The 20,298-nt window shown below is 47.2% G+C and overlaps 5 protein-coding genes across 5 annotated transcripts; 4 read left to right on the top strand and 1 right to left on the bottom strand.

Annotated features, from left to right (window-relative positions):
• Positions 1–1,755: 1,755 nt before the first annotated feature.
• Positions 1,756–5,293, top strand: BDBG_00084 (succinate dehydrogenase (ubiquinone) flavoprotein subunit; the record flags this gene model as incomplete). The annotated part of the gene is made up of 9 exons (XM_002628792.2): positions 1,756–1,813; positions 2,025–2,254; positions 2,320–2,628; positions 2,709–3,360; positions 3,442–3,538; positions 3,602–4,082; positions 4,155–4,265; positions 4,329–4,895; positions 5,069–5,293. 9 exons carry the CDS (start codon positions 1,756–1,758, stop codon positions 5,291–5,293), a joined length of 2,730 nt encoding a protein of 909 aa, XP_002628838.2.
• An 883-nt stretch (positions 5,294–6,176) lies between these two features.
• BDBG_00083 (uncharacterized protein) lies at positions 6,177–7,611 on the top strand (the record flags this gene model as incomplete). Its single annotated transcript, XM_002628791.1, has 3 exons — positions 6,177–6,348; positions 6,437–6,731; positions 6,828–7,611. 3 exons carry the CDS (start codon positions 6,177–6,179, stop codon positions 7,609–7,611), a joined length of 1,251 nt encoding a protein of 416 aa, XP_002628837.1.
• A 1,249-nt stretch (positions 7,612–8,860) lies between these two features.
• BDBG_00082 (rho GTPase activator) lies at positions 8,861–15,805 on the top strand. The gene is made up of 6 exons (XM_031719718.1): positions 8,861–10,724; positions 10,811–11,513; positions 11,596–12,237; positions 12,298–13,410; positions 13,502–13,788; positions 13,869–15,805. The coding sequence occupies exons 1-6, from the start codon at positions 10,269–10,271 to the stop codon at positions 14,409–14,411; spliced, it is 3,744 nt and encodes a 1,247-aa protein (XP_031575588.1). The 5' UTR covers positions 8,861–10,268; the 3' UTR covers positions 14,412–15,805.
• A 36-nt stretch (positions 15,806–15,841) lies between these two features.
• Positions 15,842–17,869, top strand: BDBG_00081 (DNA-directed RNA polymerase II subunit RPB4). The gene is made up of 3 exons (XM_002628789.2): positions 15,842–16,325; positions 16,533–16,660; positions 16,741–17,869. The coding sequence occupies exons 1-3, from the start codon at positions 16,123–16,125 to the stop codon at positions 16,866–16,868; spliced, it is 459 nt and encodes a 152-aa protein (XP_002628835.1). The 5' UTR covers positions 15,842–16,122; the 3' UTR covers positions 16,869–17,869.
• BDBG_00080 (tRNA wybutosine-synthesizing protein 2) lies at positions 17,341–19,930 on the bottom strand. The gene is made up of 4 exons (XM_002628788.2): positions 19,315–19,930; positions 19,093–19,194; positions 18,937–19,014; positions 17,341–18,865 (listed from the first exon to the last, which is right to left on the bottom strand). The coding sequence occupies exons 1-4, from the start codon at positions 19,700–19,702 to the stop codon at positions 17,916–17,918; spliced, it is 1,518 nt and encodes a 505-aa protein (XP_002628834.2). The 5' UTR covers positions 19,703–19,930; the 3' UTR covers positions 17,341–17,915.
• Positions 19,931–20,298: the final 368 nt, after the last annotated feature.

Raw genomic sequence — 20,298 nt, 5'->3', positions numbered from 1 at the left:
GGCTTTTGTGATGATAGTTTTGTTATTGGCAATAGGTATACAGAGCACTATGAATAGAGACAGATGAATTATGATGTGATACCTGTCTTTTGTGAGATGTGTTATGTGAATGTGAACAGATATGATGAATAACAGATTAATTGCTGTCTTTTGTTTTGTTCTCTCTTTTTCTTTTTGTGAATGTGTTTTCTCATTCTGATCTCTATCTTCTCTCTGCTGTACTCCGTACAGATGACACTCATGTCTTGTATAACTTACTAAGTTATTACTATATGCACTAGAGAATATCATCACAGATATTAATAAGTAGTATGAAATTATTAAAAAACTATCTCTCATTTAATATATATAAGATTTTCATCTAGATTTAATATGTCTCATTTTTCTATTCTTTCATTCTTATTTTTATAAATATTATAACTTTCAAATCTCATACTAAATATCTTCTCAGTGACTGAATGATTGATTGATACAGTTAAGTTATCTGATAGTATTTTAGTAAGAAAACATTAAATTCAATCAGATCACAATTGAAAAATCAGAACTGAATTACAGAAGAAAAAAGTTGTTTTTATATTTAATTAAACAAAGATTTTCATTTTGATTTATTCTAAATCTTGAGTAGTGTATACTTTTTTTCTGTTTTACTCAGTTCTCATTTCACTTATTTAAACAAGACTTTGATTTTTCTTTTTACAAAAGATCAGAAAACAGTTTTTTAAATAGAGCTGCTCAATTCTATATCTTTTTACAGTAAAATTTACTATTTCCTTTTCATAAATATTTATATATACAGAAACTCAATATAAATGACATCCCAAGCCAAACGTTCTCCTGGAGCTCCCTGGTTATGGTGTAATAGCCTCATTTCCCCTTGGGCTGTTCCGCCCCGGGCAACTTCTCACGAATGCAGGGTGTTTGACGGAGCGTGATAAAGCAGATATCCGCTTATTTATTGTTTGATTTATAAGGAGCAAAATTCCATGCTCATGAGAGGCTTGGAGCAAAAGATGTGGGATCTTCAGGCAGGAGGAGTGGAGTGGTCGATAACCACCTGTAGAGCTCCAGAGCTGGGCCTCGCGTTTGCAGGATATAACTAATTCAACAGTTTGAAGGCATAAAAGTTGCTACCCGGCTGCTGTGGCTGAGTACTCTGTAACTGCTGTCTTGGGAGGTCTTCTGTGCCCTTCAAACGGACGGCCAAGCAGTCAGTCTTGGGGAGTGTTTTCAATCAATAATGGTTGGTGGCCAACACCCTCCACGGGGCGAAAGGGGGGGAGGTGTTTGGTGTGTTTGGTGTGTTTGGTTGGGCTCAGCCGCAAGCAGCAGCTTCATCATCATCATCATCATCATCATCATCATCATCATCATTCATCGATCATCCCAAGCATTAGTTAACTATTCCATCTTCCTTCTTGCTGTTCTGCTTTCTGCTCTCTTGCATATTTAATAGTTTATACAACTTCCCGCCACTACGCTCCTTCATATAAAAGATCTAGAATTGGGATTCCCTTTCTTTTTGTCGTTGTGTTCAAGGACTGTTGTTGTGCTGTAGGTTAGTTATCAAAGCTAGTTAACGCCAACACCCCCCTCCCTTCCCTTCTTCCCTTCCCTTTCTCCGCTCAAGGGTCCTTGTTTGCTTCAACCTCCCATCTTTCTCGAAACCACCGCGCAATTGATTACACCACACATTCTCCTCACTCCTCACGCTTCAATCCTGAGATACCGCACCCCCATCGTTTTGTCTGCTAGAATATGGCTCCTGCGCCTGCGCCTCCCCCAGGCCAGATCCTGACCGGCAAACAGGAACACTGTACGTCACCTTCTCCCCAAGCCCTGTCTATTACCCCGCAGCCACTTACTACATCTCGCTTCCTCCACTCGATCTGTCTCTTTGTTTCCTTTATCTCACTTTTATTTCTGAATTCTCACACATTTTTCCTTCCCCGCCTTTTTTTTTGGTGTGTGTGCGTGCGTATTTTACGAATATAAACCTAACCCGATCAAAATAACAAACATTGTAGACCTCAAGCGCGAATTGATATCCCTGCAAGTCCGCGCGGAAATTGCAGAACTCAACTCCCCCACCGCCCTCCGCCGCTTCGGAGCTCCCTTCAAGTCGGATCTCGGAGAGATTGCGCCCATCGATTCAGAGCTACCCATCCTCAGGTTCATTTTCGTCCATCATGTCCGCAAGTTCCCTTTCCTCGATCAGGCCAGGGAGAAGGAGTTTTGGCAGGACAAGCTGCAGGTGGTATGTTTTGATTTAGATCTATACTATTGTATACCGTGTACTAATATATACGGTAATGTAAATAGTTCCTCGAGTCCTTCGCCAACAAACACATCTCCTCCAGCGAGGACAGGCATGAAGTTACTAAACGGCGAAAATTGGCGCTGAAATGTGAGAAGCTGGTGGAGCTCATGATGGTCTCTGGCATCCCCACCGCATCTGGGTATGAAGAACGTATCCGCTTCTCGGAAATGGAGGTGGTGGATCGCGGTGCGAATGAGCAGGGGCTGCTTGTTAATATTCCCGAGGGTCATGCGATACACGGCTGGGATGTAAATGTTGCCGGTGCCCGGACTACCTTAGTTAAGCGGACGGTTAGATATCATCAGCATGCGGTATGTTGGGCGAGGGTGTCTTCTTTTCTTTCTGTCTGGAATATTTGGATGAGTGCTTATTCAGTATATCCTGAATTCAGGAATTCATCCTCAGAGTGAGACAACACGGCAAGCCGGATCGTTACGTTGGTCGACGATTCGGCGAATTCGCCAAACTTCATAAACGTCTCCGTACCGAAATGCCTGGTAAAATCCTTCCGCCGCTACCAAGGAAGAACAAAAGATCTGTTTCCTCCACCATCCTCGGAGGCGGCGACGACGATGCCTCATCCATCTCCTCCATCTCAACTCAAGACATCAATTTCGCAGATGATTCGCGCTCCTCACGAACCCTCGGCGTCAACAACCTGGATGACAGCCGTCGCTCTTCGTCCCGCTCATCTTTAACCGGCAAGCTGAAATCAAATACGGCAACCCCACGAGCTTCAAATGCCGATCTTTCTTCTGAAACAACAGTATCCCTATATCGTGAGGAGCAGAGAGTATCTCTCCGCGCGTTCCTACGCACCCTGCTAAGGAACCAGCGGATTGCGGAGTCCAAGGCGCTAGAGGAATTCCTCACCGCGAACCCTATCACGCTGAATGAAGAGGAGCTTATGGATATCAAACGCAGGAAGTATTTGGATGCGAAACGGATTGAGGAGCAGAAACAGTTTTACGAGATTGCGAGGAAGAGGGCGCAGGAGTTGGATGTTTATATGGAACAGTTTCGGCAGGATATCGTTGAGAATAGTAAGTAGTTGCTCCGGGTGTTACAGAGGGCGCAAAAAGAATTATGGGCTAACAATTTGTTCCTTCGGTTTGGAAACTAAGATGGCTTAACGAAGCTATTTCAGGAGATCCGCGCAAAACACACAGTTGAGGAGTTAAGCCCGCAGTATCAGAAGTTTGCAGAATGGCTTCGAATTGAGTGCGTCATGCAAAACAATTAATCAGTTACGTTCCTTTGGGTATACTAATTTTTACCCTCCAGGGTTGCCGCAACGCTATACCACCTTTTCCTAGCAGAAGACAACTCGCCCGAACTCTTCGCCCAAGCAAAAAGCATCCACTCCTTAGTCCCCTACACGATGATGAAAAACGTAATCCGCATCACGAACCCAGCCGCCGTCATGTCCGGCGCGCTAAACCTCTTCCTCGCGCAGCCCTTCGGCTCCCGCTCGTTACTCCAACACATTTTCTCCCACGCCATCCATGACGGAATCAAGACGTTCCAGCGCTCGATAGACGCGCTCAGTGCCAAGATCGACGATCCGGTGCTTGTCAATAAGCTGCAGGCATTCACGGCGGCGGATGAGGAGGTTAAGAATGAGCTGAGGCGGGAGGCGAAGGAGGATGATGTTGACATCGTGGTTACGATTTTGAGGTCGGAGTATTTTGAGCCGGAGCTTAATCCTGGGCAGATCGAGAAGGTTTTTAACTCTTATGTTGCGTGGGTTAATGCGGTTGAGAATGTGGGTTTGGCGATTCTTCCCTCTGTTTTCTTCTTTTTGGGGAGGAGCTGCTAATGTATGTTTCCACTGCAGGTTGATATGCAGATGCAGCATGGAGCGCACTGGTTTGCATACCTTAAGCAGCTGTTGAAACTGCTAACCCGACAGCGTGATAAAGCGATGATGTTGAGCATTATCGAAGAGGTAAAAGAGACATCTCCCTCCTGCCGTCCTGGGTGCCTTGAGAAGAAAACTAACACCCCACAGCCCGTCACCCTCCAGCTCTTCCGCGACCTCTTCACAATCTTCTACGAGCCGCTCGTCCGTGTCTACAAATCCGCCAACGTCTACAACAGCATAACTGACTTCGCCGAATTCGCCGACGACGCCATCGCCGTCATCGAACGCGCTCAGCGCCAAGACGTATCTGCAGATCCCAACCAGACCGTCCAGGCCTTCATCGACCTCTGCGCCCGCCATCAGCACAGCTTCTACAAATTCGTCCACGAAGTCCATCTGCACGACAATGGCCTCTTCGACGCCCTCATGGGCTGGCTGGAGGATATCTTGCACTTCCTGCGCCACGGGCCGCGCAGCGGGGGCACGTTGGATATGAATGCCTTGTTCCGCGGGGCGGTTGCGGTGGGACAGATTAATGCCACGGTAGCAATGAAGGAGATTGACTCTTTGGTGAAATGGCATGCGGATCGGAAGAAGTGGCATCACGATAAGACGCGGCAGAAGATGGCGGCGGAGGGCTCTGGGTCGGCTGAGTCGGAGATGCAGGTGCCGGGCAGCGCGACGTTTAGGGGGAGTGATTTTGGGTTGGACGAGGTAAGCCAAAAAAACATATTTTATCAATCCCTATCCATACCCATTCCACCTTTGCTTTCTGTATATTATTTCGTCCTCATCATGAAAGACATCGTCCTCTCTAAAACAACAAATAAATAAATAAATATAAATAAAATAAAAGTAAATCTATATTAACAAAAAAATCAAAACAGGGCGACCTTGAAGACCTCGCCATCGATGACCTAGCCTCGCATACCTCCGACGAAGACTCCGCTGACGACGACCTCGACCCCATCTCCCTTGAGCGCAAGCGCCGCTCGAGACACCAGGACCGCTTGCGCCGCACGGCAGGTGAGCCTGTTAAGCCGGAGATCAAAGAGATTTTGAAGCTGCGGGAGTCGTTTGGGGCGATGTTGCGGACTGTTCTTGCCGATTGAGGGGTGGGGAAGAACATGGGGATGGGGACCTTTCTGGTTCCCGTTCTTCTTTTCTTTTCTTTTCTTTTCTATTTCTTTTCTTCTTTGTATGCTCTCGTTTGGATCAGGTTCCTTGTGAACCACCGGTTTGGGTATTCGGGGTTTGGTTTTTTTTTTTTTTTTTTTTTTTTTTTTTTTGTTGGTTTTTCGATGTGAGCTGTCATCAACGCCGGTTGATGAATACATAGATACCTGGGTGCTTGTGTTTATTATTACTATTGCTATTTCACGGACCCCGACACGGCCTTTGTTTTATATTATTACTATCTTTTCATTTTTCTTGTTCACATTTTTGGTCCTCTTTGGATCACCCGCCATTCAGTGTTCGTTTTGTTGGCGGGGGCGCATGCGGTATGGCAGGTGGGCGTTTGCCGGTTATTCTTCCACCATGGCGCCGATATTCATCCATAGAATTTTTTATTTTTATGTTTTTTGGGTTAACTATGTCTTATAATTTTGTCTTGGATACTAACCAACCATACTACAGAGTACACTGTCTCTTACAGTCCGAACCCGAAATATTTTTTTTGCTTTTTGGGGGTTTTACTCTGTATTTACTTTACACTCATTATGTTTCCTGTTTTACAGGCCTGGTTGATGTAAGTACAGTCAGTACGGAGTACGGAGTACACAGGCTGCCGATGACATAATCACACTTCTTCTTCTCGATTCCACGCTAGCTCTTTTTGATTTGTTTACATCCCAACTCCAAGCTGTTCAATTCAAGAATTCCAACACCAATTCCTTCGTCTTTGTTTTTCCAACATTCTCGATTCCGATCATCCACCTCATAATCTGTGTCCTATACGACGAATATTACGTGCTACAATAACCCCATAAAAAGATGGCCACCCTTTCAAGGAAGCGCAAGTCCCCCGAACCCGGCGACCACCACGCGCCTGAACACGACGATCCTGTCATGGCCCCTCGGACCCCAAACGGAAGCCCAACCAGAAAGAGAATGAGGATCACACTTAACCAGAAACAAGCGTTGATTGATAACTTGCAGCTGGAGGGTATGAATATTTTTTTACATCATGGAAGCGATGCAATTGATTTCACCGACGCTGCCTGATACTGTGCTGACTCGATATCAATTCTCAGTCACTGAACGCGCGCGCAAACTCCGTGCGCACTACGCGTTACAAGCCCAAGACCTCCGTGGACGCATTGAGCGACGCATAAATCGCATACCGACTGCTCTGCGAAAGCAAAGGATGGGCGACTTGCTTGCTAAATACTCGGAATCAACCAAGGCTGTGGATGCGGGGAAAAAGCCGAGGTCGACAATAGCATCCAAATCGTCTAGTAGAGCTGCGGCGGGAGGAACCACAAATTCGGCGGACGGTCATTATGGTGCGTCCACTGCTCGAACAACTCGGGGGGTTAAGCGGACAAGGTAAATTTGTTGTTGTCATTATTGAGTTTTCCACAGACAGAGAAGAGTAGGTTTTATTTTTAAAAAAGTAACTCAAGTCCCTAACATGTGGATCAGCGATGAAATGCTTGCCTCCGATAAAGAAAACGCCCCCTTTCAAGTTCAGGACCACCACAAACACCACAATCCTGCAGTGCATGCGCCGCTGTCAAACCCGAAGAAACGTGGCACGCCTAATGCACATCCTGCAGGACATCATCCCCGGGTGCTATCTCAGTTTACTGAAACGGGCGTCTTATCGCCGAAATCCTCCAATTCTAGGACATTCCCGCAATCTCCACTGCGCAATGTGACTGGGAAATCGCAAACGCAGCTTGGTAGTAGTGTTCGTCCATTATCGCCTCTGAAGCATACGAGCCCGATTAAGCAGGCCGGGGCAGGGAACGCGAAAACACGATCGACGAGATGTACTACTGGTACCACTGCGGCTGGGACACGGAAGGATTCGCCACACGCCAACGACGGAACGGGCACACGGAGACAGACGACTGCAAAATCTACCGCGTCGACGACGTCGAAGAGAGCAACGGTAGCCTCGGCAACAGCGCCACCGTCGCGACCTACTACTCGGCAAAGGAACACGAGAAGGAATAGCGGCGACTCTACTATTTCGAACATGTCATCGGGCACGACCATTGTGAAGACTACGATGAGAGGCGGCGGCGTCACGGGTTCTCAGAAAGGAACAGGCACACGTACTGTTTCTGCGGCGAGTAAACGGCCACCGGTTCCTCGTGCAGGGACGAAGAAGACGACAGCGGCAGCGGGAGCAGGTTCAGTGGTGAAAAAGGCCCGGGCGACGGAGGAGTCTGGGAAACGAGTTCTCAGGAAGAGGGTTTAAGGGGAGGAGTTGTGTAGTTGATTTCTCTTCTCTTCTTTTAACCATTTTTTCCCGCAAGTTGTTCGGTTGTGTGGCAATTGGGAATCTGCCCATGTTTTACATTTTTGATTCCGTTTGATACCGTTTGGAAACAAAGATACGGTAAACATTGTTGAAACAATAGCTGGCATGGAAATTATTTTTTGCTCACTCGGAATTTGGACATACATTACATCTAGGGGGGGGAGGGTGTTGGTGGTTTTAACCGGCGTCTGTCTGTCTGTCCGCTTGGAGGTTTTAATGGAGTTCCTAGAAGGGGGATTGTTTTTCTGGCTACATATTTTAAATTGCCTGGATAGATTTAGCCTTTGGGAGTCTTCTTTTTAATAGTTTCGTCGTTCATTATTTTAATTATTGGCTTTTATCTAGGTTCCAGCGCACTTAACTTCGAGGTTTAGGCTTTAAGCTTTTTCTAGGATGTGGAGAGCCTGTGGCACCGGAGCGAGGGTGGTGCCGTTTGGACCGTTTCGATCCATACATAATTTCTATTATTTACACGGGCGGCTAGATAGATATATAAGATATTGGACTTGCGTGAGGGGTAATGGAGCAGACGTGTAAAATAATATGATATAGAAGGATTGAAGAACGGAAGCACTTTTTTTATTTATATTGTCTTTCATGCACATATCATCGGTTTGAGATTGTTCCTTACAAGGGGTCCTACGCAGTATACTTGGGGAGAATTTTGCCCTGAAACTTAAAAAGACAAAGAAGCTGATATTGATATGGAAGTGCTTTGGAGAGAATGGTTCCTCCGGCTAGCTTAGACCTGTAATTGGTGCCTTAGGCGTAGTACCCACGGGCGAGTGGAAGTTGGGATAGGGCATGGTTATGGTATGGTATGGTCTATTATTCAGGAGAAGAGGGCTCGAGAGTATTTTAGCCTGATTGTTGCCAAGGCAGGGAAGAAGCAGATCCATCCGGTGGCTTTATACAGAAGGGAAGGGGTAGTAAAGCGATCAGTTGCAGAAACGGCATACATTCCATGGTGTTTCCAGTCGCCTACAGCCGGCTCTGTCTTGCTGTTGCTGTGTGTTTATTTATTTATGTCTGTTTGATGTTGATTATTATTGTTGTTGATATTGCTTGGTTTATTTTATTATGGATTGCCAGTTGACGCCCAGCATCACGTGTCTGTCCGCGATGTTTGGGTCTAACCGCATGTGGCTGTCTGGCTTGGCGCTGTCTGGTCCCGTCCGTCTGAGCATTCTTATTATTATTGGGGCTTATTATTATTAGGCTTATTAGGGGGGGCGCGGCGGCGGGCAGCATCAACTCCTCCTCCTCCTCCTCCTCCTCCTCCTCCTCCTGAGCCATCCTCCTCAACCTTCCAACAACTTCATCCCTCCACTCTCCCTCTTTTCCTCTTACTTCCCTCATTCTCGCTATTCTCTCCTCCCTCTATCTATCTCTACCTCCCTCTCATTCCCTCTCACTCTGTCTCTCTCTCTCTCTCTATCTCTCTCTACTCCGTATTGTTCTCTCCATTCTTTGGCCCCCCCCCAAGAGGCGGCTCTGTTAGGCTGTCTGTCTCTCTCTCTCTCCCATCCATCCTCTCTATATTTATCTACTCCCGTCCGCCGCTCTTCTTGCTGTCACGGCTACTTCTTCCGCCCATTGCTGATGCTCCAGGGGATGTTGGTCGACTGTCTGCGGGCCAAGCTGCTTCGCCGCCTGTTGGTCTCACACTGACTAGTTACTTACCTCCTCAACCTTGCACCGCACCCACCACCAAATAGCCCTCCACCACATACTACATATTGGGCATCCTCCTATTATCTTCTTTCTTTCTCTTTCTTTCTTCCTCCTGCACAGCCTGCCTCCGGTTGCCCTTGCCCGCAAAACCATCCCAATTTATTATTATTATTAATAATTAGAAGCAATATCCTCCCGACTGAGAAACAAACCGAGAAAACGAAATCGCCCAAACCTACGTCGTCATTGTCAGATGCTCTGCGTCCCATTCTTGCGGCACACCGTTGAAACCTATCTATCTATCTTTCGCGCACTCACTCCTCCTGCAGCTAAGCTAGCAAGGGTTGTTTGGGCGCTGTTTTGGGGGCTGCCAGGTCACGTTTTAGTGCTAGAAACAACCACCAACCGTCAGCTATAACTATACCCCCTCCTTCCCCCCCTCCCCTTCCCTCCTCTCGCTCCCACTTGTCCCCGAACGATTTTCGATACGAGGCGGAAGCTGAAAATTGCTCCCTTATCCTCATCTGGCCACCCAACGAGAGCTTACCTACCTTCCCAAAGCCAAGCAAGCTTTGCCTCCTGCGAGGGTCCCTTCTACCATCGTTTCAGCTAAATACACTTTGATTGAGTTTTGTCTCCGGATATACCTGTGATACCCGACGTTCTTCTCAGCGCCGTCTTCTCTTAACACCCCGTTTTCTGACAGCCTACATTTCCCCTTCGCATCACCTACCTACCGCATATTCGTCGCTATAAATTCACTCGCAACCTATCGAAATATAAAAACAATAATAAAATATTCCTTGTGATTCGCGTTTAGTGGTTAGGATAAATATACATTACAGGAGCTCATTTGGTTTGGGTTATAGGCGTGAAGGGTTTCATTACTCAAAACTACCCCGGGAGGGCAAAGTGTGGAGATGCCTCCTGCTGGTGGGCGTACGTTCCCACCGGACCTAATTCCAGGCAGCGCGCCTAGGAACAATGGAGCTCAGCCGTCAGGAAATCTAGGTGACCCAAACATGTATGGCGAAACTTACCAACCCCAGTCCCCGATAGACATGTCCAGTCCCACTGGCCCTGGCGCGGGCGCGCCATGGGATAATAATAACTCACCATCCATGGGCGGTGGTGCCTTCGACACCGACACTTATCACTCACCAGACATTCGAACGGGGCGGGGACAACATCCCTCCAGTACTCAACAAGGTGGAGCAGGATCAGGATCCGGACCGCGCGATAAGTCTCGCCTCAATGGAGGATCGGGGAGCAAGTCGCCTGGTGGTAGGGTTTGTAGACTATGTGGGGAACCGCTTCAGGGCCAATTCGTGCGGGCGTTGGGTGGGACATTCCATCTAGAATGCTTTCAGTGCAGTGTATGTTCTTCTCCGTGCTGTTGCTACTTCAGTTTTTTTTTTTTTTTTTTTTTAATTAGTTCTAACTTGCTTATTTACACAAATAGGACTGTGGTGATGTTGTCGCGTCGAAATTCTTCCCGGTCGACTCTGAGGATGGCAATGGACAATACCCTCTTTGTGAGACAGATTACTTTCGACGTCTCAATCTCCTTTGCTATGATTGTGGTGGTGCTCTCCGAGGTTCATATATCACCGCACTGGATCGCAAATATCACATCGAACATTTTACATGTTCCGTCTGCCCAACCGTCTTCGGGGCACAGGATAGCTACTACGAACACGAGGGAAAAGTATACTGTCATTACCATTACTCCACCCAGTTTGCCCAACGGTGTAACGGCTGCCACACGGCTATCTTGAAGCAGTTCGTCGAAATCTTCCGCAACGGCCAAAATCAACACTGGCACCCGGAATGCTATATGATCCACAAGTTCTGGAATGTGCGGCTTGCACCCAACGGACAGGAGTTTGTCCGCCCGGAACTAGATACCGAGGCGACAGAACAAGATCGCGACTTCGTTAGGAAGCAGGAGGATAGGATGGAGGAGAAGGTGTACCGAATCTGGAGAGTGTTGTCTACGTTCGAAGAATCTTCCGCCGCTTGCATATCAGACATGTTATTACATGTCAGTAATGGCGCTTACATTGATGGTGTCGTTGTTGCGAAAAAGTTCATATTCCATGTTGAAGTTCTGTTCAAGGCTTTGGATGGACTTGCTGCTGCAATATCATATAGAAAGATGAAAGGTATGCAAACACAAACATGGTGCCGTTTATTATTTTACATTATATTTTGTAGCGACTCTAACCGAACATTGGGGAAATTTAGATCTACAATACGGTCGAGAAGCCAAACTGCTCTGCAAAAAGATCGTTGCGTTTTTCGCATTACTTTCCAAAACGCAAGAGACAGGTGTTCGCAAACTTGGCGTCACGCAAGAATTGCTGGCCCTTGTAACGGGTCTTGCCCACTATCTGAAGCTCCTAATCCGGATCGGTCTACAAGGCGCTTTGAAGTTAGAAAGGGAGAGTGACAATCCAGACCAATTATACACATTCCTAGACAAACTGGATAGCCTGGGTGAATTGGATTCCATCTCGGCGTCCAATCTCACAGATTCCATGTCGGAGCTGTCGGACCAACAGTCCGATTGCTGTGCTGCCTGCAAAGACCCAATTGATGACGAGTGTATCATCCTAGGCCGGCGCAGGTGGCATTTGAAACCCCCTCATCTCGTCTGCGGGGCTTGCCAGAATGACCTCACAGTGGACCTGCTAAATGCGCGATGGAGTGAGGATAAGGATCGGCCGTTCTGCCGTATATGTGCCGAGCAGAAGGGCCACGCCCCGAATGGTCAAAGGGGGTTCGCCTATGTTAGCAAGCTGCAGCAGTATGTATTCTTGCTGCAGGTTGCGCTTGCGAGACTGCTCTTGGTGTTACGGTCTGGCGGTACTCTGCCACATACCTCAGGTATTTTATCTTTTTCCCGTGAACATTTCATCTATCCAAGTACTAACGTGTGATGTATAGACGATCCAAACCTGAAGAAATACGAAGCGAATGACGGCCACCGGCTAAATGCCTCCGGAGAGCTCCAGACACCTCAAAGATCCAATACCCGATCGAGATCGTATGGGGCAGGCGGCGCACGGGATGAAAACACCGGTTCATCATCCCTAGAGCAAACCGTCGGAGAAATACGAAGACTTCACTCGACCCGCACAGAACGCACACTCTCCACAACCTTTAAGAAAGCCCGCGCTTCGCGGATCATCGACGGGCCTCAGGGAAGATCTGCGCGGCCCGGTTCTCCAGGTGCCAGCGGGCCAGAAATGAACAATCCAGGTTTCCAGATCGTCGAAGAAAGAGATGCTGCTGGCGAACCAGTTAAAGACCTAACGTTTGGGAACCAAGATGCGCTGACTTTGGATGACATACCAAGAATAGTCGCTGCTGAGCAAGCCAAGGAGCAGAGACCTAATGCATTCCGCCATGCTGGGACTGGCCTCGTTACATCCGGCGGCCGAGCACCCAAAATAGTCAACGGACATCAAAGGGAAGTATCCGGCCCAACTGATACGCGTGGTGGTGCTCCGGCGCCCAGAACTACAAAATATTTTTCAGAATTATCCGCGCTTGAGTACTTCATAGTCCGACATGTCGCTGTCTTGTCCATGGAACCACTTCTAGAAGGGCACTTCAACCTTGAAGAACTGCTGGGACTCATAGAATCGCGCAAGCCTACGATTTGGAATATATTCGGTCGCGCGTTTAAGAACGAGGGCCGCAAGGGTGGGAAGAAGAAGGGCGTCTTCGGCGTCGGTCTGGACGCGCTGATCGAGAAGGACGGGACAGAATCAACGCATGGAGTCGGCCCGGGCACTTTGCGCATACCGACGTTCGTCGACGATGCGATTTCTGCCATGCGGCAGATGGACATGTCTGTCGAGGGGGTATTTCGGAAGAATGGCAATATCAAACGCCTGAAGGAGACGTCAGATATTGTCGATACGAGATACGAGCAGGCGGATTTCAATAAGGAGAATCCTGTGCAAATCGCGGCGCTGCTTAAAAAGTTCTTGAGAGAAATGCCGGATCCGCTACTTACGTTTAAGTTACATCGGTTGTTCGTTGTTTCTCAGAGTAGGTTATCCCCTCCCAATGTGTCTCTGTTGTCTAGTTTCTCTTTCCTTTCTTCCATCTTATATGATTGAGTCCTAACACAACGATCTAGAAATATCGGACCCCGAAAATCAACGTCGCATTCTACACTTGACTTGTTGCCTGCTTCCCAAGACACACAGGGATACCATGGAGGTTCTATTTTCGTTCCTGCACTGGGCATCCTCTTTCTCCCATATCGACGAGGAATCCGGTAGCAAAATGGATGTCCACAATATCGCAACCGTCATGACTCCTAATATTCTCTACTCAAGAGAGAAAACGGTGGACATGGAGGATAGTTTCTTGGCGATAGAAGCTGTCACGTCGTTGATAGAGTATAATGATACGATGTGCGAGGTGAGTAGAAAAGAAAAGGAAAAGGATCAGCCACCTTGGAAAGCAACTGTGGGAAAATACTAACTATCTTTTTTGTGCAGGTACCGCAACAGCTCCAATCTGTCCTTACAGACTCGACCCTCTTCAACGGCAGTGCAGAAATAACCACCAAAGAAATCCTCAAACGGTACGGTGGCGATCTAAGCAAAATCGCCACTCCACAACGCGCTCCGCCCACGGCAGAAGGTACCCCTGTCCGCACCGGCTCGGGCCGTGCAGTCAACCCACCCCTCGCCACACGCATTGACAAGGATCCATCGCAAGCCAATGCATGGCAGATGCAGAGCTCCGTGCGACATGTGCAACCCGCTGGAGCCGGTGCTGCACCACAACCCCAAGGCCCACAACAACAATTGGATCAGCAGCAACAGCAACTGCCGCTAAGTTCCCCGCAGATGGAATATGATTACAGCTCCCAACAGCAGCAGCAGCAGCCGCCGCAACAACAGCCCCGATTCCCAGACCGCAGCGCCAGTGGAGACAGTTATCACAGTCAAGGCCAACAAGAAGAGCGGCAACAACAGCAACAGATGGCGTTCAGGCAGCGGCAAGCAACCGCCGCCGCTGCGGGTGGGCCTATATGAGGTCATCTATCCACCCGGCTCCCCTCCAAAAAAAATTAATAAGGCATGCTGCGCTGAGCTGCACTGCACTGAATTCGCGAACAAAAAAAAAAAAAAATATACTTTTGGGGCTTCGTTATTGTCAACCTATGGCTACCTTGGTTATATTGGGGTTTTTGCCTTTTAATTTTCTTTCCCTGGCCTCCTCTATTCCTCACCTTTTCTTAATTTCTTAATTGGTCTTAATTCTTTTCTCCTTCCCTTCTGCTCACTCCCTCCTCTCCCTCTTCATTATTTTCCTTGTTTCCTTGTTTCTCCTTCTGCTCCTACTATTTTCTTTTCCTGGCCGGAAATGAAGGGTGTTGGGGTTGAGACTTCCCCTTTGTGTTCCTTTCTCTTTTTTTATACTTTCCCCTTTCTTCCCTGCGTTTCTGCGTCGTGGCTTTCTTTTCACTTTCATTTTTCTCGTTTTGTTTGTTAGCGTTATCGTTTTGGAGCATAGAGCAAAGGAAGAGGGGGGAAGGGTGGGCGTACGACCCTTTCTATCTATTGATCTATTGAGAAATAAAGGGGCGCTGCCAAAGGGAGAGAAAAGAAAAACTCACGAGAAAACGAGAATAAGAACGAAACAAACAATCTAATATTGGGATAGGCGGATGGAAGAGGGGTGTGATTGATATGGTATGCTATCATCCTCCAGTCTCCAGGCCGGCTTGTCAGCAGTTTTTATTTTTTTCTTACATTTCTTTTGCCTTGATTCTTTCTCTTGTGCTCTTCACTTCATCCTGAATTCTCCGTTCCCCTATTGTTTTCAAAACCCCATTACGACTAACTACTCTGCTTTGCACTAACCAACTACATAACATTTCTTACATTATTACATATACCTCCCCTTGCTACTATTTTCCAAAACATCTACTCTTCTCGTTGTTCGACGTATATCTCTTTCCCCTATTCCCTTTTATCGTTCTTGTTTTTCATTTACCGAAGATTACCCTATAAGTTATTCCCTTTTTTTCCCCCTCAATTTATTTATTTCAGTTCCTTGGCTTTTCTAACTTATTCCCATTTTCCTTCCCTTTTCTTCACTCTCTTCCTTTTCGTCCCGTTAGTTTCTTTGTTGGCAACTCTTCCCTGCATATCCAACTTATGGCATCTTGTATTTGCTTCTCTTTTTAATTTTGATTGTTATAAAGTCAGCTTCTCATAATGCTGGGACTTTTCTTTAATTTTATTTTACTTAGCTTAATATTGAAAACAAAGGCCGTATATTTTCCTGTGCTTCTTTCCGTGTTTTTACGTTTTTGTTTTGTAGATGATACCACAACCTCGTTCTGAACGAAATCCCAATTGAGAGAATATTTCAGGTTAAAATAATAAACGGCATGAAACAGCGCTTCAGCCTTGGCTAAGAGAACCGCTAAAATTCACGTGACTTCCCATGTGACAGAGCCGCACTAGTCGAAATAACTCATCCAGACTGATGAACTTCCCGATATCTTTACACGTTCTCTGGCATCTTTCAACCTTCGCTCCGCGTACATCAAGGAATCTCATTAGCTACACTACAGGATATATACACAGAGAATTACACTTTCATCACGAATTAAAACGAAAGGGGTTAGAGCTATCAAACTTCACCTACCGCCCGAAAGTCCTACGAAACTATCACGCTTTTGCTCCTCGAAGAACAAAGCCCGAAAGCAAAAACCAAATAAAATAAATTAGAAAAATGACAACCCCCTCCTCCACGTCCCTCCCAGATCCCACACACCGAAAGCGCGAACTACCCCAGAACGAACTCGAAGCGACCTCGCAGCTGAAACTGGGCGAATTCCAAAACGTGCCGACGCTCTCGTTATCGGAGGCGCGGTTGGTTATCAACAAAGTGCTGGATTTGAGGAGGAAGGGGGATCATAAGTTTGAGGAGAGGGAGTATGTTGTTCCGTTTCTGGTTTCCATTTTTGCTGTGTTTGCGGTTTGGGGGTTAGTTAGGAAGTTGGGAGGTTGAGCTGAGATGGAACACACCTCCAAGCAAAGCAGCTTAAGAGGGGAGATAGAAGCTGAGGGGAGGAAGAAGGGGGAGTAGGAAAATTACGATATAGGTTTTGCTCACATTTTTTCTCTTTTTCTTTAACTCAGGACCCTAGTGAAAACGCAAGATTACCTTGAGCTCTTCGCGCGGTTCAAGGAGAAGGAAAACATCGAGGCTGTCGAACGCCTTCTGTCTGCGCACACTGAACTTGAGTTCTTCGAGCGATCGCAACTTGGTATGTTGTCCCTTTGCGCATTATATTACCAGCAGCGTATCGGCAGAGAAAAGAGTGCCTCTAACGTTGCTGTGCTACAGGGAGTCTATGCTGCAATGATGCCGAAGAAGCCAAATCCCTGATTCCCAGCATCGGAAACAAAATCTCCGACACCGAGCTCCAAGAACTCTTGGATGAATTGACGAAGCTGAGGAACTTCGTGGAGTGAGCAAGACTAGCGAATGGGCGCTGCGTTTTTACTGTATTAAAAGAAACGTGAATGCTTAGATCTCCCTCCTCTCGGCTTTTATGCTCTCTCCCCTTGCATGGAGCAAGATGAGAAGACGGAGAGCGTGCATACGCATGCACATGCGCATATGCCTGTGATGGATGGAATGCAAAATACAGTCGGATTAACGTTTATGATGACCCCATGATGAATATATATGATGGTGACTTGCGGCTGCAAGGAGTACCTAATACGGATGTGTTATGTGTTTGTTCTCTTGGTGCAGTTGGTCAACCCGACTACCAGATGGATGGGAAGTGGGGTATTTTATCACACACCGTACTCTGCGCCGTATCTGGCTTTACCGGTACCTATAACCACGGCAACTATTTGCTTTTTATCCCGAATACCGGCCCAGAGGTAGTACACAGAAAAAAGCCATGGCGGACCAAACCTATCGCCGAATCTTTTAGCACGATGCTTTGATGGCTTACCTTGACGACGAGCACGGTCTTTCTACCCTCAAAAGGGGAAAAAAATAAACAAATAAAGGGCGCTAGTATTTGGATAGAATTGCTGCCTAGTTTTGAACTTACACATTTCCTCATAGCTAGTTGACAGTTTAGAGCAAGTAAATGGGATGAATGGCCTGAGAAAAAGTACGGAGTAGGTAGAGGTTAATCAAGCAATGGTAGACAGATGATTACAAATGAAATGAGGGTTTGCAAAACTTCCTTTTTTTCTCTCTTCTTTTTCCCTCTTTCTAATTGTGCGGCAGCTCAGCTTGTATCTCTTTACTAAAAGTATATGGAACAGGTGAATCGCTATTCGAGGAAAAAAAATGAGGCGCTAAGTTGGGCTTCGAATGGAGGTCTAGTATAAATACAATTGTAGAATTATGGAAAAAAAAAAAAAATTAAATAAACAAACTGAGAACACACGAGTTACGCCAAATGCCTGAAATGCCAAACAAGTAAAAGAAGAAAAAGATTAAAGAAGGGTAACGAGACGGTCTCTTCCGATCTACTTCTAGAAAGAAAACCCCACTCAACGCTTCGTAAATGCCACCTCAGCAGGTAATCTAAAGGTAGCACAGAACATCTTTTTCGTCGGCGACACAAGCCTCACGCTCCGAATCTCCAACTCCCGCCCCTCATCCTCCGGCGTAATCGTAAACCCAAGCCGTTTCGAAATGCGCTCGCAGATATCCTTGCGCTCAACAGCCTCGTCCTCACTGTTCGTCGAGAAGCAGTAGACATGGATGAGCGGCAGCCGGCGGTCCGTGTACGGCTGGAAGAGCTCCTGCATGCCCGCGTAGACGCCGCGGAACGCGTCCAGGAACTCAATCGCGGTGGCGGGCAGGTTCATGACGTAGTGGTCGAAGGTGCGTGGGCAGGTCAAATATTCCGTGTAGAACATTTGGGGATTACGCTGGCGGATCGGCGAAGTCGCGAGCTCTGCTTTGGGGATCTTGACGCGGTGGGCGACGGTCCGGGGGCTTCGTTGGTACAGCTTCTCGCTGGCGAAGCGGATGAAGTCGCGGCCGTTCATGTTGTGGGGCTTCACGAATTCGCGCACTTTGTTCTTCGCGATGCCTCGCTCCAGGCACTCGTAGCCGTATGGGTTTAGATCGTTGGCCCAGACGAAGACCTGTTTCTTTCCTGCGGGGATGGAAAAGGGGCCCACGCCGGCCATGACGTCGCAGACGGCCTCGCCCTTTTTGAATTTGCTGACCATGCGTTCATGTTCGGTGGCGAGACGTGTGTTCCAATATACCTTTGAATAATCGAAGGAGTATTCGCAGTCTTGCTCGTGGACGGTGACGTTCATGTCATCCGGACCAGCAAGGATCTCGTATGAGAAGGTGCGGAATTCGCTGTGGGATCCAACGTCATCGGTTTTGTTAATCACCGTCCGGGCTTGAGGGTGTTTGTCTATCAAAATTTCTCCCAGTAGGAATCTATATGGTAGATATTGTTCGCGGAGATTGAAGTGGGCTGTAGGTACAAATTAGAGCTGAGAAAAGGGAAACAAAATTGGAAAACGGCCGTTGGTTTGAGGCACGTACCCACGTGTCCGACTTGAGTAAAGCCAACCGGCAGTTCCTCCAACTCTTGGTCCGGAAGTATAGAATCGACGATATCCTCTGTGCACCAAAGAAAGGTTAGCAACGTTATCTTTTCTCTTAGCTCTCTCCATCAGCCACTGTCGAGGGCAAACATACTGTATGTGAAATAGTCATAATCAAGCAACAGGTTGAACGGGCGCAATTCCATTGATTTGGCCTCAACTAGCCGTTGAATAGTAGGAGACCACGTCTTCACATCTACATATTGAATTGAGGAGACAGAAAGGTTAGCAGGTCATGCATATGCAAAAAGTTGTCCACCCAAGCCGAACTCCTCACCCGAAAGGGGTCTAGCCAGGAGAGATAAATCCCACATACCATCAGCTTTGATATCCTCTCTAAGCAACAAACATTTTCTCCCGTCCTGCTTCCCATTCTTTCTCTGATACCAATGATCTGTAACATTCTCCAACGGGCCCTCCCGTGCTGCGCGCACTGGTATAATGCGATTCGCCAGCAACAAGTCCTTGCTTTGCAGCAGTTCGCTCTTTATTGGGCCAATTGATTGCCTGTCAAAGATGGTAGCGGCGGAGAGGGGGACGGTTTTCTGGAAAAACGAACGGTCCAGCGTCCGCATCATGCGGTTGACTGGGGCGCGGAACATGTCTGATTCGGAAGTGATGGGGGTCGCGCTGGGGGTTGTGCTGTTAGGGGTGACAGAAGCAGCGGATACGGAGGGGGCCTGTAACGTGGCAGTATCCCCCATCTAATCTCGTTCTTACGCTATGTTAGGGGTATAAAGGTGAGAATGAGGCCGTGGAGGGTAGAAGAAGATCGTAACTGGACACTATAGTGGTTGTCAGTGAGTAGTGCCGGATTGCGGTTTGCTAGACCATCATATGGATATATATCAGTGCCGGTTAAACCACTTATATATCTATATTTTGTATATATATAACAAGCACAGTTTCGAGCGACTGTCAACAACGTCTGTCTGTATGTTATAACCTTCAAGCTGCTAGCGGGTGAGAGAATTTTGAGAGCTTGGAGATCACGTGCCTTATCTTATCAATCGTTCCTGAAACTAATGTACATACAAGACAAGATGTGAATACTAGAAAACACGATAGTCACAGTAGAATTGATGCAGAGATTCCCACACAATATATGTATAATATGTAGTATAGAAATTAGGTATTTCCAAAATCTTGAAACCCCCAACTGCAACAAACGGCGGGCGGGGGATCACCAAAGCCGTCCAACTCACTCCAAGCAAAAATAAGCACACAAAACCTATATACGTAAGGCCGAATTCCAACAGTATAGGGCATCAGGAGGGTCCAAGAAGAAAAAAGAAAAAGA

The sequence above is a fragment of the Blastomyces gilchristii genome (assembly GCF_000003855.2).
Source record: "Blastomyces gilchristii SLH14081 genomic scaffold supercont1.1, whole genome shotgun sequence".
Classification (NCBI taxonomy): Eukaryota; Fungi; Ascomycota; class Eurotiomycetes; order Onygenales; family Ajellomycetaceae; genus Blastomyces; species Blastomyces gilchristii.
The sequence above is the reverse complement of the archived record's forward strand: the minus strand, read 5'-3'. Positions and strand labels throughout refer to the sequence as shown.

Coding starts and splice junctions, on each gene's coding strand:
- BDBG_00082 (XM_031719718.1), top strand. CDS start 10,269: ATGCCTCCTGCTGGTGGGCGTACGTTCCCACCGGACCTAATTCCAGGC. Junction 11,514..11,595: donor ATCATATAGAAAGATGAAAG/GTATGCAAACAC, acceptor GGGGAAATTTAG/ATCTACAATACGGTCGAGAA. Junction 13,411..13,501: donor GTTGTTCGTTGTTTCTCAGA/GTAGGTTATCCC, acceptor ACAACGATCTAG/AAATATCGGACCCCGAAAAT.
- BDBG_00081 (XM_002628789.2), top strand. CDS start 16,123: ATGACAACCCCCTCCTCCACGTCCCTCCCAGATCCCACACACCGAAAG. Junction 16,326..16,532: donor CATAAGTTTGAGGAGAGGGA/GTATGTTGTTCC, acceptor TCTTTAACTCAG/GACCCTAGTGAAAACGCAAG. Junction 16,661..16,740: donor CTTCGAGCGATCGCAACTTG/GTATGTTGTCCC, acceptor GCTGTGCTACAG/GGAGTCTATGCTGCAATGAT.
- BDBG_00080 (XM_002628788.2), bottom strand. CDS start 19,702: ATGGGGGATACTGCCACGTTACAGGCCCCCTCCGTATCCGCTGCTTCT. Junction 19,195..19,314: donor AGAGGATATCAAAGCTGATG/GTATGTGGGATT, acceptor TTCAATATGTAG/ATGTGAAGACGTGGTCTCCT. Junction 19,015..19,092: donor TTATGACTATTTCACATACA/GTATGTTTGCCC, acceptor TTTGGTGCACAG/AGGATATCGTCGATTCTATA.